The sequence below is a fragment of the Ovis canadensis genome, chromosome 24 (genome assembly GCF_042477335.2).
Source record: "Ovis canadensis isolate MfBH-ARS-UI-01 breed Bighorn chromosome 24, ARS-UI_OviCan_v2, whole genome shotgun sequence".
In the NCBI taxonomy this organism is placed as follows: Eukaryota; Metazoa; Chordata; class Mammalia; order Artiodactyla; family Bovidae; genus Ovis; species Ovis canadensis.
In genome coordinates this window covers 36,306,016-36,319,754 of record NC_091268.1, presented here as the reverse complement: position 1 = coordinate 36,319,754, position 13,739 = coordinate 36,306,016, and the positions used below count along the sequence as shown (strand labels likewise).

Sequence of the window (13,739 nt, the reverse complement as noted above, 5' to 3'; positions counted from 1 at the left end):
CCCAGGCTTGAAGGAATGGCTTTGTGTAGGAAATGAACCTTATCACTCAGCTTCACCTTAGCTCTCAGTTGTGTCTTAAACCTTTGTGATTGTCTAGGAAGCCTGGTTTGTTTCTTGATGGGCCCCAGGATGTGCCAAGACCTGTCTGTTCCTAAGGGGGTGTTTACATTGAGTGCCCAGATTCAGGCTGATTGGAAGCCAGATCCGCAGGTAACAGCTTTTAAAGTATGCAGGGGCTGCAGTCATGGACCCTGCTGCCCTCCAGACTGGAAGATTTGGTCTGGAGGTGTCTTGTGGGCGACAGCTGCAAGAATAGGGACTTCAGAGGAGTGTGGAAGCTCCTTCTGGGAGGCACCAGTGAGCAGGGGTGAAGCCAAGGGGAGGGGCAAGAGTGATATCTCCCTGCCTGCTTTCCCAGAGGACACCTCTGTAGCCCATAGGTGTGTGGCAAACCTAAGGCCAGTGCCACAGGTTGAAGCTTCAGGACAATTAAATGGGCCTTTTTCTCCTGCAGACCGGTTGTGTTACAGTCTCCCGTGTGGTGTCCTGGGTGTGGTATCTTGCCCAGAATACCACAGCATTTTCTGATAGAAAAATGTTCAGCATGTTCTGAGGAAAAAGCCCAGTGTTTTCTTATAGAAAAAGGTTTTTTGTCATAATGCGTCAGAGTCTACGCCTTACAGTTGATGTGTTTTGTATTAGTGTCACAGCATAAAAGCTTATTACAAGGCTGAAGGATTCAAGGTCTCTTTATAGAGTTATCATTGCTCTACATTGAATGAAAGCCACCGTGCTTGTGTTTGATTGGGCATCCCTTTGGTGTCAGTTGTTTGAAAGTCAGTGATATTTGCCACTGAAATTCACATCCATAGACTTAGTATATACGTCCATGGAACTTTGTTTTTAAGTGACACTATGCATACAGACTTCATTTCTGTGTCTGTCAAGAGATGTACTTAATTCTCCATGTTATCCTTGACTCTTTAAGGGGGCTGTGCTATAATGAGAATATGTTCTATCTTGCTGTTAAACTCTAATTACATATACTTTCTAAGACAGTCCTTTGGATCCTATAAATGTGAATTTTGATGTAATAACTGCTAATAAAATTATACTGAAACAGTAAAAAAAAAGTTAGAATGTTAAAATGACTTTCTGATTGCCACGGTCCTGCAGGGCCCAGGAGCATCAGCCCCTCTGGTCATCAGTCAGGCCAGGCGTTCCCTGTGGGGAACCAGGGTTGGGAAAGAGTGCGGGGGGCAGGGCACACCTGCCTGTAGTGGTGCAGAAGGAGAGCATGGGGGGGCCCACACCCTCAGCTTTCAGGAAGCCGTGTCTCGCTTGCCCCTCTGTGCCCCGAGGGAGGGGGAGAATGCAGAATGGCGTTTTCCAGCACCTCTCCCGCCCCAGGATAACCCTGGGATATTCCCCGTGCCTCTGGCTGAAGCTTTAAGACTAGCAGCTGAATTTCCTTCATGTATAATCTGGCCACCTCTCAAACTGCTGCCTTTGCTCTGGTTTCCAGGATGAGTCTCTGTGTTCAAGCTCCTCAACAGGGGTATCTCAGATCCCCACAGCACCCCCGGGTCCCACTGGTTTCAGAGCTGGATGTTTTGGGGACCTGATCTGACTGGTGCAGGTCCCAGGGTCGGGGCGCCGGATGTGGGGCACAGACAGACCCTTCGCTCCTCAGGGAGGGTCTCTGTCCATGAGATCCCTCCCTGCTGTGTGGGGGTTTTGGTGAGGCTGTATCTCTGCCTCTCCGGAGTGGGGGAAGAGGTGAGTTCAGGGTCTTCGTGTGTCACCATCTTGATCCAAGGGCTCTAAGTGATTTTTATTTTCATCTAATGCTAATGGCTAATATACCTTTTTTTTTTAAGAGGAAGATCTCTTGTTGCCTTCCCCTTTTATTTTTTAATTAAAAAAATTTTATTATTTCTATCCGCACAGCATCTTTGTTGCTGCCTGTGGGCTTTCTCTAGTTGCAGTGAGCAGGGGCTACTCTCTGGCTGCAGTGCTCTGGCTTCTCATTGAGGGGGCTTCTTGCAGAGCGTAGGCTCTAGAGCGCGCACAGGCTTAGTTGCCCTGTGGCATGTGGAATCTTCCCAGATCAGGGATCAGACTGTGTCCCCTATATGGGCAGGCAGAGTCTTAACCACTGGACCGCCGGGGCAATCCACTAATATGCTTTTTAAGTTTAAAGAAAATTGGTAGGGGCTTCCCTGGTGGTCTAGTGGTTAAGAATCTGCCTTGCAATGCGAAGGATGCTGGTTTGACTCCTGGTCCAGGAAGATCCCACATGCCTCAGGGCAGCTGAGCCCATGTGCCACAGCTGCTGAAGCCTGTGGGCCCTAGAGCCTGTGCTCCTCAACAAGAGAGGCCACTGCAGTGAGACGTCCTAGCATCGCACCTTGAGAGTAGACCCGGCTACCTGCGAATGGAGAAAGCTCGTGCAGCAACAGACACAAAGCACCACCAAAAGTAAATAAGTGCTCCCAATATAAAACAAAAAACGGACAACCTTAAAAAGAAATTTTTTTTAAACTGTTTTTCATGGAATTTTCCACACACACACCCAAGTCATGAGACTAGTACAGTGAAACCCCAGACACTTATCCCATGGGTTTAAGAATGGCTTCTTCTTGTTTCATATATTCTGCTTACATTTTTTGCTAGATTATGTAAATCAAATCCCAGGCATCATGTTATTTCATTTAGAAATACTTCATTTTGTATCTTTTTACTGATAAGGATTAAATTCAGGTTCACATTCTTTGGCAAGAGAATGTAGTGCTGTATTTATCGTCTGTTGCCTTACATCAGGAAGAGCATAATAGCTTATTGTTTCACTGCAGATACATATGGAGAAGGCGATGGCACCCCACTCCAGTACTCCTGCCTGGAAAATCCCATGGACGGAGGAGCCTGGTGGGCTGCAGTCCATGGGGTCGCGAAGAGTTGGACACGACTGAGCGACTTCCCTTTCACTTTTCACTTTCATGCATTGGAGAAGGAAACGGCAACCCACTCCAGTGTTCTTGCCTGGAGAATCCCAGGGACGGGGGAGCCTGCTGGGCTGCCGTCTATGGGGTCGCACAGAGTCGGACACGACTGACGTGACTTAGCAGCAGCAGCAGCGGATACAGATATAGAGATGTAGTGAGTATGTGGTGGTTTCCATTCACTCCCTTACATGTTTATTAACTGTTTACCATGTGCTAGGCTCTGGGTTTAACATTGTTAAGAAGGAAAAAAAAAACCTTCCCGCCATGAAATAACATTGTAATAATGGTTGAAACCATAACAAAAAAAACGAAGCCGACCTGGGTAATTTTTTGTTTTTAGTCTTTCATTCAATATGTTATTATGAAAATTTTCAAGCATACAAAAAGTTGGGAAGAATTACCCAATGAACTAGCATTCCAGTCCTCCTATTTTTTCTTTTTTAAAGATTTTATTGAAGTACAGTTGATTTACGGTGTCGTGTTAGTTTCTCATTTACAGCAACCTAATTCAGTTACACATGTATATAAATTCTTCTTCATATTTTCCAGCATTTTAACAGTGAAAGTTTTATGAAGCAGATGGTTAAACAGCCAATAGGAACTTTTTGGCTTAGATACGGGCTTTCCTGGTGGCTCAGAGGGTAAATGTGGGTGACCTGGGTTCGATCCCTGGGGCAGGAAGATCCCCTGAAGAAGGGAATGGCTATCCACTCCCGTATTCTGGCCTGGAGAATTCCACGGACAGAGGAGCCTGACGGGCTAGAGGCTTAGTTACATGATAAGTAGGAGGGAGATTCAAAAATCGTTCCCATGAGGAAATTGAACCTCAGGAACTGTGAAGTGATGTGTGCAAGGGTCCCGCCCAGTGGGCTGGAGCAGACACCTGCAAGAAGGTTGCAGGCTCCCCGTGTCACGGTCCTCTTCCCTGGTGGAGGTACCTGCTTTGGCCACAGGGAATTGGGAGATCTTTGGAGGCAGCTGGAGCTGCCGTGGAGTCATGATTCTGGGCAGAGGAGGCAAGTGCTGCCCAGGTGTGAGTGCTGGGCCCTAGGAGGCTCCCCTACTCCCTCTGACCTGGGTTACAGACACGACGGTCAGCTCCTGGTCTGCTAGTCAGGCTCTGGGCGGGCCATCTGATGGGGAGGTGCAGAACTCCTCCTGGCCTGTGTGGCTGCATCGGCCCCCAGACTTTGAGACCGCTAAGGTTGTCCCACCTCACCTGACTGCTCTCTCTTCTGAATCCTCCTTAGACTAAGTCAATACCAGTTGACCTAAGATGTAACTGTCTTCTGTTTCCTGTGTTGCCCACCGAGACCGTAGCTTTGTGTATACGTGCGGCACCTATCATGGCCCCGGTCACCCAGGACAGCCCTGTACAAGCTGGTGAAAGTGAACGTGTTAGTCACTCAGTCGTGTCTGACTGTTTGCAACCCCATGGACTGCCACCCGTCAGGCTCCTCTGTCCATGGGATTCTCCAGGCAGGAATACTAGAGTGGGTTAACATTTCCTTCTCCAGGGGATCTTCCCGACCCCGGGATCAAACCTGGATCTCCTGCATTGCCTGCGGATTCTTTACTGTCTGAGCTACCAAGGAAACCTGTACAAGCTGTCAGTGGGCAGTTTTTCCTGACCAGACTCTGTTTCTTTGGTGACGACCATCTTTCCCTCTCCAGGGGATGAGCTGCCCGAGCTGGACAACATGGCCGACAACTGGCTGGGCTCCATCGCCAGAGCCACGATGCAGACCTACTGTGACGCCATCCTGCAGATTCCCGAGCTCACTCCACACTCCACCAAGCAGCTGGCCACTGACATCGGTGGGTCCCTGCAGTGGATGGGGGGAGGGCCAGCTCTCCAGGAAAGTTGTCCCAGGTCTCCTCTCAGCTTCAGCTCGGCGTTGGTCTAGGAAGCTTTGTTAAAAATGTGGATTCTCCAGTCCCCGCCCCTAGAGGTTCTGACATGACAAGTCTGGGTGGAAGCCTGGGCACCAGTAGTTTGCCAGATGTCCCCGGGGATTCTCATAGCTGCCAGGGCCGAGAGCCGTTCAGGGGCGCCTTGGCGAGACAGGGTGAGGTGGGTGAGGCAGACTGGTGTGATGCTGCCCTGCCCTGCCTTGCCTTCTGCTCATCCATATAATCATCATCCAAACCGACATTGATTAAGTGCTCACTACAGGCAGGCACGCAGGTCCTGAGCCAAGCTCTCGCTCCCATTGTCTTACGCAATCTTCAAAACTCCCCTGTGAGGTCGGCGCTCCTGCCTTCAGCGCTCTGATAAGGAAACGGGGGCACAGAGCACTTGTGTCACAGGGCCACCTCACCAGGGTCACCCCTCCGTCTCCACCCGAGTACCTGCCTGGTTCCCAGGTCCAGGGGCGTGTACCCATCTCCTCCTGCTGGCACACGTCCCTGGAGGTGATGCCACCCAGTGGGAGGTGCTCTGAGGTTGGGGTGCTGCAGGCAGGCGATCAGAGCATCTCCCCACCTTCTTGGTATCATTCTATTGACTTGCCGGCTCTTTTGGTGGAGGCAGCTCTTGGAATGGTCAGGGGAGGGAGTGATGGGAGCCTTGAAGAGTAGCAGCCTGGGGACCCAGCCAGGGCTTTGACCCAAGTGAGCACAGGGGCAACCCAGCCTCTGGTTTTGCCGAAGCAGAAATAGAAGTGAGATGCTTTCCGCCAGGTCATGGGGCAGTGAGCGACAGAGCCAGGCCTCGAACCCAGCTGCATGACTCCCCTCGCTATGCTCATTCACGGTCAGCTCTCAGCAGTTACAGAGCAGTGGCCAGCTGTCGTCATCTCACAGGCACGTGTTCAGAGGAGAGATGAAGAGGTTCCCATGTTCATCAGTGGTCCCTGTTAGTACAGGCGGGAGCACTGAGAGGAGAACCGGCAGAACTAGCGAGTGAGATTTGGGGGCAGCCCCTAGAGTTCACTTGTCCACATGTCGTCTGCCCCCACTGATCAGCTCCCATCCAGATCCACCTCTTCACTCGCTCAGCAGTGACTGAGCATCTGTTGCCTAGCAGCCATCGTGCTAGGAGATAGGATAGAACCAGAGTGGTCTGGACAGTTCCTGTGCTCACTGAGCTTCCACCAGGAGGGAGTGAGTATGGGCTTAGGGCCCAGGAAGCTGCTCGGTGGTAACACAGTAGGGAGCAGTGAGGTCTGTGGCAGCACACGGACACCTTAAAGACACAAAGTTAAACACTGAAACAAAAGCACTCTTGCTGTCTGGACAGAAGTTGTGGTAGATCATGGGCTGCCACTTTGCAGGTCCTGGCCTGCAGTCGAGGGGAGCCCACAGTTTTATGGGTGCACATGGGCCAGAGGCAGGTGCCTGACCGGTTGGTGGTGCCCTTCCTGGGAAGTGGCTTGTCTGAGGGAGACGTGGGGTCAGGCATCCAGGACAGAGCAGGCACCGACTACAGGCTGTGCCCTGAGCCGGGTCTCGGAAAGAAGACACAGGGGAGACAGAGCCACGCTGGAGCTCCAGCCTAGTCGGGGAGGAGAGATTGACGCGGGCAGTGATCAGAAAGTACGGAGGAACTTGCTGGGTGATGTGTCTCCCAGCCCCTGGGAGCAGGAAGAGAGGGAGGAGAAGGAGAGGGCTGGCTGCGCTGCCCAGGAAGGACGAAGGGAAAGAACGCCCAGCCATTGACCACCTGCATCACATGGGACGTGTTCACGGTCCTTGTCCCTCTTCACCCCCTAAGCTATGCTACCAAGGGTACTGACTGCCTCCACCAATGGAAGCGGAGACACGAGAGGTCAAAGGAGTCACTGAGGTCACCCCGACCTTGGAAACCCCGTTTTCTCCTCCACTCTGCCTGTGCTGCCTGAGCTTGCCTGCCAGCTAGGATGGGGGGGTGCTCCTTTTCAAGACAGGCCCCTCACACCCCTCTCTTGGAGACTCTCATCGACTGGGTCTGGGGGTAGGCTCAGGAATCTGTCCTCACTTGTCCCCCAAGGGGTTATATCTGGAAGTTGTGGGAGCCACATTACACCAGGGATTGCCCCCAGCACCATCTGCATCCCACCTGTAGGGGCTCTGCTGGGGGGCCTTTGGGAGCTGCTTAGATAAACCCTCTGTCTTCTGACCCCTTGGATTTTCCATGTGGTCAGTGGGGGCCACTGGGGAGCAGGGCTGGGAACCCAGGAGTTCTCAGTATAGAGCTTCAGCTGAGGTCGGCTGATCGGGCTGCAGAGATGAGTGTGTGGTGGCGATGTTGGCAACTCCTTCATTTATTTAGAATGGAGAAGGAAATGGCAACCCACTCTAGTATTCTTGCCTGGAGAATCCCAGGGACGGGGGAGCCTGGTGGGCTGCTGTCTATGGGGTTGCACAGAGTTGGACACGACTGAAGTGACTTAGCAGCAGCAGCAGCAACAGACCTGGGCCTGGGCCGAGCTCACAGTCATATTTGACCGTCCTGTAAAACGCCCTCAGAGTGAAGGCTGGCGGGCTGAGAGCAGACCTGGCAGCCAGCATCAGGGAGCTTGGGGGGGCGTCTTCTACGGGGAGGCCCTTGGGGCTCGTCCGCTTGGTGCTGAGTCTGTTGGTCTGTGTCCGTCTGCTCCCACCCCACAGACTACCTGATCAACGTGATGGACGCCCTGGGCCTGCAGCCGTCCCGCACCCTCCAGAACATCGTGATGCTCTTGAAGGCCAAGCCCGAGGACTACAGACAGGTCAGCAAAGGCCTGCCCCGTCGCCTCGCCACCACGGTGGCCGCCATGCGGAGTGTGGACTACTGACCCCCATGCCCCTGCTGACAAGAGTGTCGGGGCCACAGAACTCTCCAGAATGGTCTTGCTCTAAAAATCCACCTGGGATTGGCCAGAACTTGTTTTGAAAGGACTTGGTTCATTTGTATAATCAAAAAGAAGCCTGTAAATTAGAGGTAAATTATTTATTAGGAATTTTCAGATAATTTTTAAAAATGATTCCATCTTAAAAGTGCAATTAATAAATACTGTGAAATGAAAGAAGGATGTTTTCTTTCCATTTTTACTCAGTGAATATTTGGGTGCTCCCCACGTGCTGTGCTATCCACACTGGGGATTCGGCCAGGAAGGAGGCCAAAGCAGGGAGGGAGAGAGAATTGGCAGGTAAACTGACTAAGGTCTGGCTTCCTTGGAAGCTCAGTGGTAAAGAATCTGCCTGCAATGTGGGAGACCCAGGTTTGATCCCTGGGTTGGGAACATTCTCTGGAGAGCAGCATGGCAATCCACTCCTGTATTCTTACCTGGGGAATTCTATGGACAGAAGAGCCTGGTGGGCTACAGTCCATGGGGTCGCAGAGTTGGACACGATTGAGCAACTAACACTTTTACTTTCCTTTCTGACTAAGATCATCTAGGATGTTAGTGCTGGGGGCCCAGAGGGCGTAAGGGGCAGTGGCCTGGGAAAAGCTGGGCGGGCAACCTCAGGACCTAAAGGATGAGGGTTGTGTATGGTGACGAGCTCTGAGGAGTGCTCAGGCTGAGGGCAAAGGCAGACCAGGCCCTGGGCATGTCCATGGTCAGCAGTGGAAGTGGGAAGCCGGAGACAAGGTCAGGGAGGAAAGAGGTGCAGATCATAGCAGGTCCTGCAAGCCATGGTAAGGACTTTGACTTTCCCTTTTTTAAAAGACCCGCCAGGCGATGCAGATTCTGTCAGGTTTTTTTCTTTTTCTTTGAATTAACTTTTGACTGAAAAGCCCCGTTGCTGCACGCAGCCTTTTCTCCAGTTGCAGCAAGCAGGGCTTACTCTTTGCTGTGGTGCTCGGGCTTCTCACTGCGGTGGCTTCCCTCTGCAGAGCACAGGCTCTAGAGCACGCGGCTTTAGTAGTTGCTGCACATAGGTTCAGTAGTGGTGGTTGCCGGGTTTTCGAGCACAGGCTCCGTAGTTGTGGCTCGCAGGTTTAGTTGCCATGTGGCGTGTGGGATCTTCCTGGCCCAGGGATTAGACTCCAGTCTTCTGCACTAGAAGGCATATTCCTGCTGAGCCACAGAAAGCCCTCTATCAGGTGTTTGGTTTTTTTTTTCTTTTTTTTTGTCAATAGTTTCCGTATCTGTTAAGATTTTAGTTGGCTATAAGTAACAGAATAATGTAATTTGAGTGACTTAAATAAGAATTGATTTTTGCTAGTAACAGAGAGTCAAATGGTAGTGGCTGTGGGCACTGATTTAGTGGCTGGACCGAGTCAGGACCAGCCTCTCTGTGATCTTGACGTTCCCCTATGGGCTTGGTGCTTCATCCTCCCGCAACTAGGTACAGCATCCGCATCCAGAGAGGAAGGAGCCAGAGAGGGGGTGGCCGAGCAGCAGTTCCATCCCTTCCACTGGGGAGGCAAAGGCCTTCCCAGAGCCCCACCCGTGACTTCCTCCAAGGCCTCATGGCCATGTTGGCTCGCCAGCCGTCTCCCCAGCTGCAAGCGAGGCTGGGAGCACCGGAGCAGGACTGACGTCCGCCAGGCTGGACAGCTCTGTCGTGGGGTGTCCTGTGCACTGTGGGATGTTGAGTAGCATCACTGGCCTCCACCCACTGGATGCCCGAGTTGTGACAACCAACAGTGTCTCCAGACATGGTCCAGGAGGCAAAACCACCTCTGGTAGAGAAACCCTGACTTAGACCATGCAGGATTTCTTGCCACCTGAAAATTGGGAGATGGGCAGGCAGCCGAGTCCCTCACAGGCTCCTTTTGAATTGAACTGCACCATGTTCTAAGCCTGGGTGGGCTTTCCTTGTCTCCTACCCATTGCCTCACATTCCTGGAACACAGAGCCTGGGAATATTTCACAAACAAAGGAACTGAGGCTTGGAGAGATCTAAGGGGCTTGCCCAGAGTCACTCAGTGGCCATGTGCAGGGTTGGGAGCCCAGAGGCATTGGCTCCACCTAATCCCACCCAGGTCAGCCTGCCCTTGCCAGCCCCCTGGGAGGGGCACCACTGTGACCTCAGCCTCTGAAACAGCCCCACCGGGCTGCGAGGGCCGTATCTCCCTCTGGTTCTGTCTCCCAGGGAATTCACACACCTTCTGTTCCCCATACCTTTGGAAACAGTTTGGCTGGCCCTGAAAGAGCATTAGCTGCAAACTTGCACCAAGAAAAATATTTTGGTTTCTCACGTGGTGGATCACAGCCATCCATGGCGGGGATCAAGTTTGGCTCCTCCCTCAAAATGGGAGCTGGAGACCTGGAAGGTGGAAAGTGCTGCTTTGAAGTGGAAACCTCTTTGCAGTGACCTCTGCCGGTGTCGGTGAGTGCCACTAAGACAGGCTCAGGCTTGATTCCAGCTTTGCTACCGTCCAGCTGTGTGACCCTGGGAAAGTCATTCACCTCTCTGAGCCTTGTTTCCAAATCTGGAAAACAAGAGTCATCATGGTACCTAACTCATAGGGTTATTTGAAGGGTGCTTGAGATGAGATGAGATGAAGAGCTTCCCTGGTGGCTCAGAAGTAAAGAATCTGCCTGCAATGTGGGAGACTGGGGTTGGATGCCTAGGTGGGGAAGATCCTCTGGAGAAGGGAATGGCAACCCACTCCAGAATTCTTGCCTAAAGAATTTCATGGACAGAGGAGCCTGGTGGGCTGCAGTCCATGGGGTCCCAAAGAGACACGACTGAGGGACTAGCTAACACTTAACAGCAGATGGTAGGTGTATAGTAGATGCTACCTTCATAGTCCTCCAGCACCTGTAATTTACCTTCCCACTGGAGAGAGTAGTGGGAATGACAGAGTGCCATTCCTGGGCAATTTTGGAACTGCTAATTTTTCAGGCTCTGATAAGTCCCTAGGGTAGAATAGGATACCCCTTCTCCCCTCTAGATCCAGAGGGGAGAGTAGTGACCATCTGCCTGACAGACCTGCTCTCAGAGGTGGGACCATCATCCATCTTTACACCAGCTCTCAGTACTCCCCAGGGGAGAATAGCAACTAAGGCCCACATCAGCCTGGTCCTTTTCTCCCATCTATAAGCAGCGCTGGGGGCTGGAAGCTCCTCCCACTCCTGCTTCTGTCTCTGAGCAAAACCTTTCACCGGAGTCTGTAAGGGGCTATCTGCCATAGACGCCCCCTGGGCAGGCTGGGCAGCATCTCCCATCCTCAGTCACAGTGATTGGTTCAGGATTAGCATGTGGCCCAGGCTGATCCAAATGAGCCTCATTCTCAAAATTTTTGCTAGGAAGTTTTCTTCCTATTGTGTTGCTGAGCTGAGGGAATGGATTCTGGGACTAAAAGGGAAAGAAAAGCTCATGGAGAGAAAGTATGTAAGACAGATGTCAACATAGAAGATAATAAAGCCAGCAGCTGGAGAAATCACTAGATTGAGCTGAACCCCTGGATACAGCCTTGCCTGCAATCCCTGGACTTTAATTAAAGAACCAATGAATTCCCTTTTTAACTCAAATTCAAATTAACTTGTGACCAAAAGACTGGTAAAAAGAGTTAGATAATAATCATTGCGTTGCCCCATAGCCTCAGATGAGATAATAAATATGAAAGCCCTGGGCTCCTCTGAGGAACTGCTGTTCTAATGATCACTGGTATTCTTACGGCAGCAAGAGGAGGAGGCTGGAGTCTTGCCCTTGTCACTTATGGTAACAGCAATCTAGTCTAGTACCTTACCTCCCCAAGCCTCAATTTATTTACTTGTAAAATGGGATGCTCATATTTCTCAGTGGTTATGAGAATTCAATGAAATAAAGACTTACAAAGTATACACTTGGCCTGGTGCCTGGCATGTGGTAAGTGTTTGATACAATACAGTCATTGTTTAAAGACAACAACAAATAATAGTGAGTGTGGTGACAACTACCACTGCTAATAATAACAGCCCTAGTCATGGTAATAAGTGTGATAATTATCAAGAATTGTTGACTCCAGCCTGCAGACTCGGTCTGGCTCTGAGCTGGGAAACCTGGCTTCCCCCAGACTCGCCTCTCTCAGTCCTTAGCAATGCTGCCTTTGGCTGGAGTGGTGCTGCCCTCGTCTACAGGTGCCATTGAATGGGCACTGAAAGGGAGCACAGCTTGCCTTTCAGGCCAAGGACTCAGGTGTTCTAGACCAGCAGGGCGGGGATGCCCTGGTCCCAGACTCTGAAGCCAGCACTCATTCACCACCAGGGCTGGCAGGTGACAGCAGGGCCCTGCAGTGGTCAACTGTCTGCAGCTGCCAGATCCCATTCTTCGTTGATAATGCCTCCTGTTTCCTCTCTGGGAGGCCGATAGTATTGCCATGTTGTTGTTTAGTCGCTAAGTCATGTCTGACTCTTTTGCGATCCAGTGAGCTGTAGCCCACCAGGCTATGGGTTGCCATCTTTAGCAATGAAAAACACAGGAAGCTCAGTTAAATTTGAATTTCAGAAAAACAATGATTTATTAGTATAATGTTGTTGTTGCTCAGCTGCTAAGGCATGTCCGACTCTTTGCAACCCCCTGGATTGCAGCATGCCAGGCCTCCCTGTCTGTATCTTCCAGAGTTTGCTCAAGTTCATGTCCAATGAATTGGTGATGCTATCCAACCATCTCATCCTCTGCCACCCTCTTCTCCTTTTTGCCTGCAATCTTTCCCAGAATCAGAGTGTTTTCCAATGAGTCATCTGTTTGCATCAGGAGGCCAAGATATTGGAACTTCGGCCTCAGTCCTTCCAATAAGTATTCAGGGTTGACTTCCTCTTGATTATATTAGTACAATATGCCCTCAATATTACATGGATGTCTACTAAAAAGTTAATTTCCCTATCTAAAGTTCCAGTTTCAGGCTTCTCTGGTGCTTCATTGTTTAAGAATCTGCTTGTAATGCAGGGACACCAGTGTGATCCCTGGTCCAGGAAGATCCCACACACCACAGGGTAGCTAAGCTAGTGCACCACAACTACACTGCCTGTACTCTGGAGCCCTCGAGCTGCAGCTGCTGAAGCCTGCTCGCCCTAGAGCCCATGCTCCACAGCAAGAGAAGCCACTGCAATGAGAAGCCCATGCACCATAATGAGGAGTAGCCCCTGCTTGCCAAAACTAGAGCAAGCCTGTGTGCATAGCAAAGACCCAGGCAGCCAAAAGTAAGTAAATATTTTTTTAAAAAAGTTCCAATTTTACTTATTTTCTCTGGAGCCCCTAGGAACCATGTCCCCATCACCCTCAGACCATGTGATTCTGCGGAGGGGGCAAGGGGCCTTAGGTATGGGCAGGGTCTGATCAATTCCAGCAGCCTACCAACGGGGCACACTGATTGGTTCAGAGGCAGGCATGTGACTCAGTGACCAATGAGAGTCAGCCTGGGAGCTTGCTGAGACAGTTGGGAAATAGAGACTCTCTCCTAGCTGGATTTGCTAAGCTGGAGATGTGAGTTTGCAGCTGCAAATGGCCCTTTGCTGCTATAATGTCAGGTGAGCCTGCCTGGGAAGAGACATCATTTGAGCTGCTGGAGACGCTTGTGCTTAAGCCAGTTTTAAGAATTTATCCCACCTTACCTCCTTCCCTTGCTCTCTTGGTTCTGGAAACCCAAAGAAATAAGTTGGACAACACTGAAAAAGGCATAAAGCCACTTAAAGCTACTGTTGTGGCTTTCAGGGACAACTTGTCTTTCAGGGTCAAGTTGTCTTTCAGGAACAACTTGAAGGAAACTTAATCACCAGCTTGGGCCTCTCCTTGGCCATGTCTGTGCTCTCAAGTCAGCACTGATGCCCTTCTGCCCCCCAGAGATGTATCAGGGCGCTCTGGATGCTCAGCCGGACAAAGAAGAAAACTAGACTC

The 13,739-nt window shown here is 51.0% G+C and overlaps 1 protein-coding gene across 4 annotated transcripts in view; it reads left to right on the top strand.

Moving 5' to 3' along the window:
* COG7 (component of oligomeric golgi complex 7) overlaps window positions 1-7,996 on the top strand; it is a 97,096-nt gene extending 89,100 nt beyond the window's left edge. For 2 of the 4 annotated variants that reach the window (XM_069570350.1, XM_069570351.1), the window contains 2 exons: window positions 4,680-4,823; window positions 7,596-7,996. In XM_069570350.1, the coding sequence (XP_069426451.1) occupies window positions 4,680-4,823; window positions 7,596-7,762 (311 nt within the window). In that variant the 3' untranslated portion in view covers window positions 7,763-7,996. Of the gene's footprint in view, window positions 1-2,855; window positions 3,164-4,679; window positions 4,824-7,595 lie in introns of all 4 variants that reach the window. The other 2 variants (XR_011252703.1, XR_011252704.1) reach the window with 2 other exon arrangements.
* The last annotated feature ends 5,743 nt before the right edge of the window (window positions 7,997-13,739 follow it).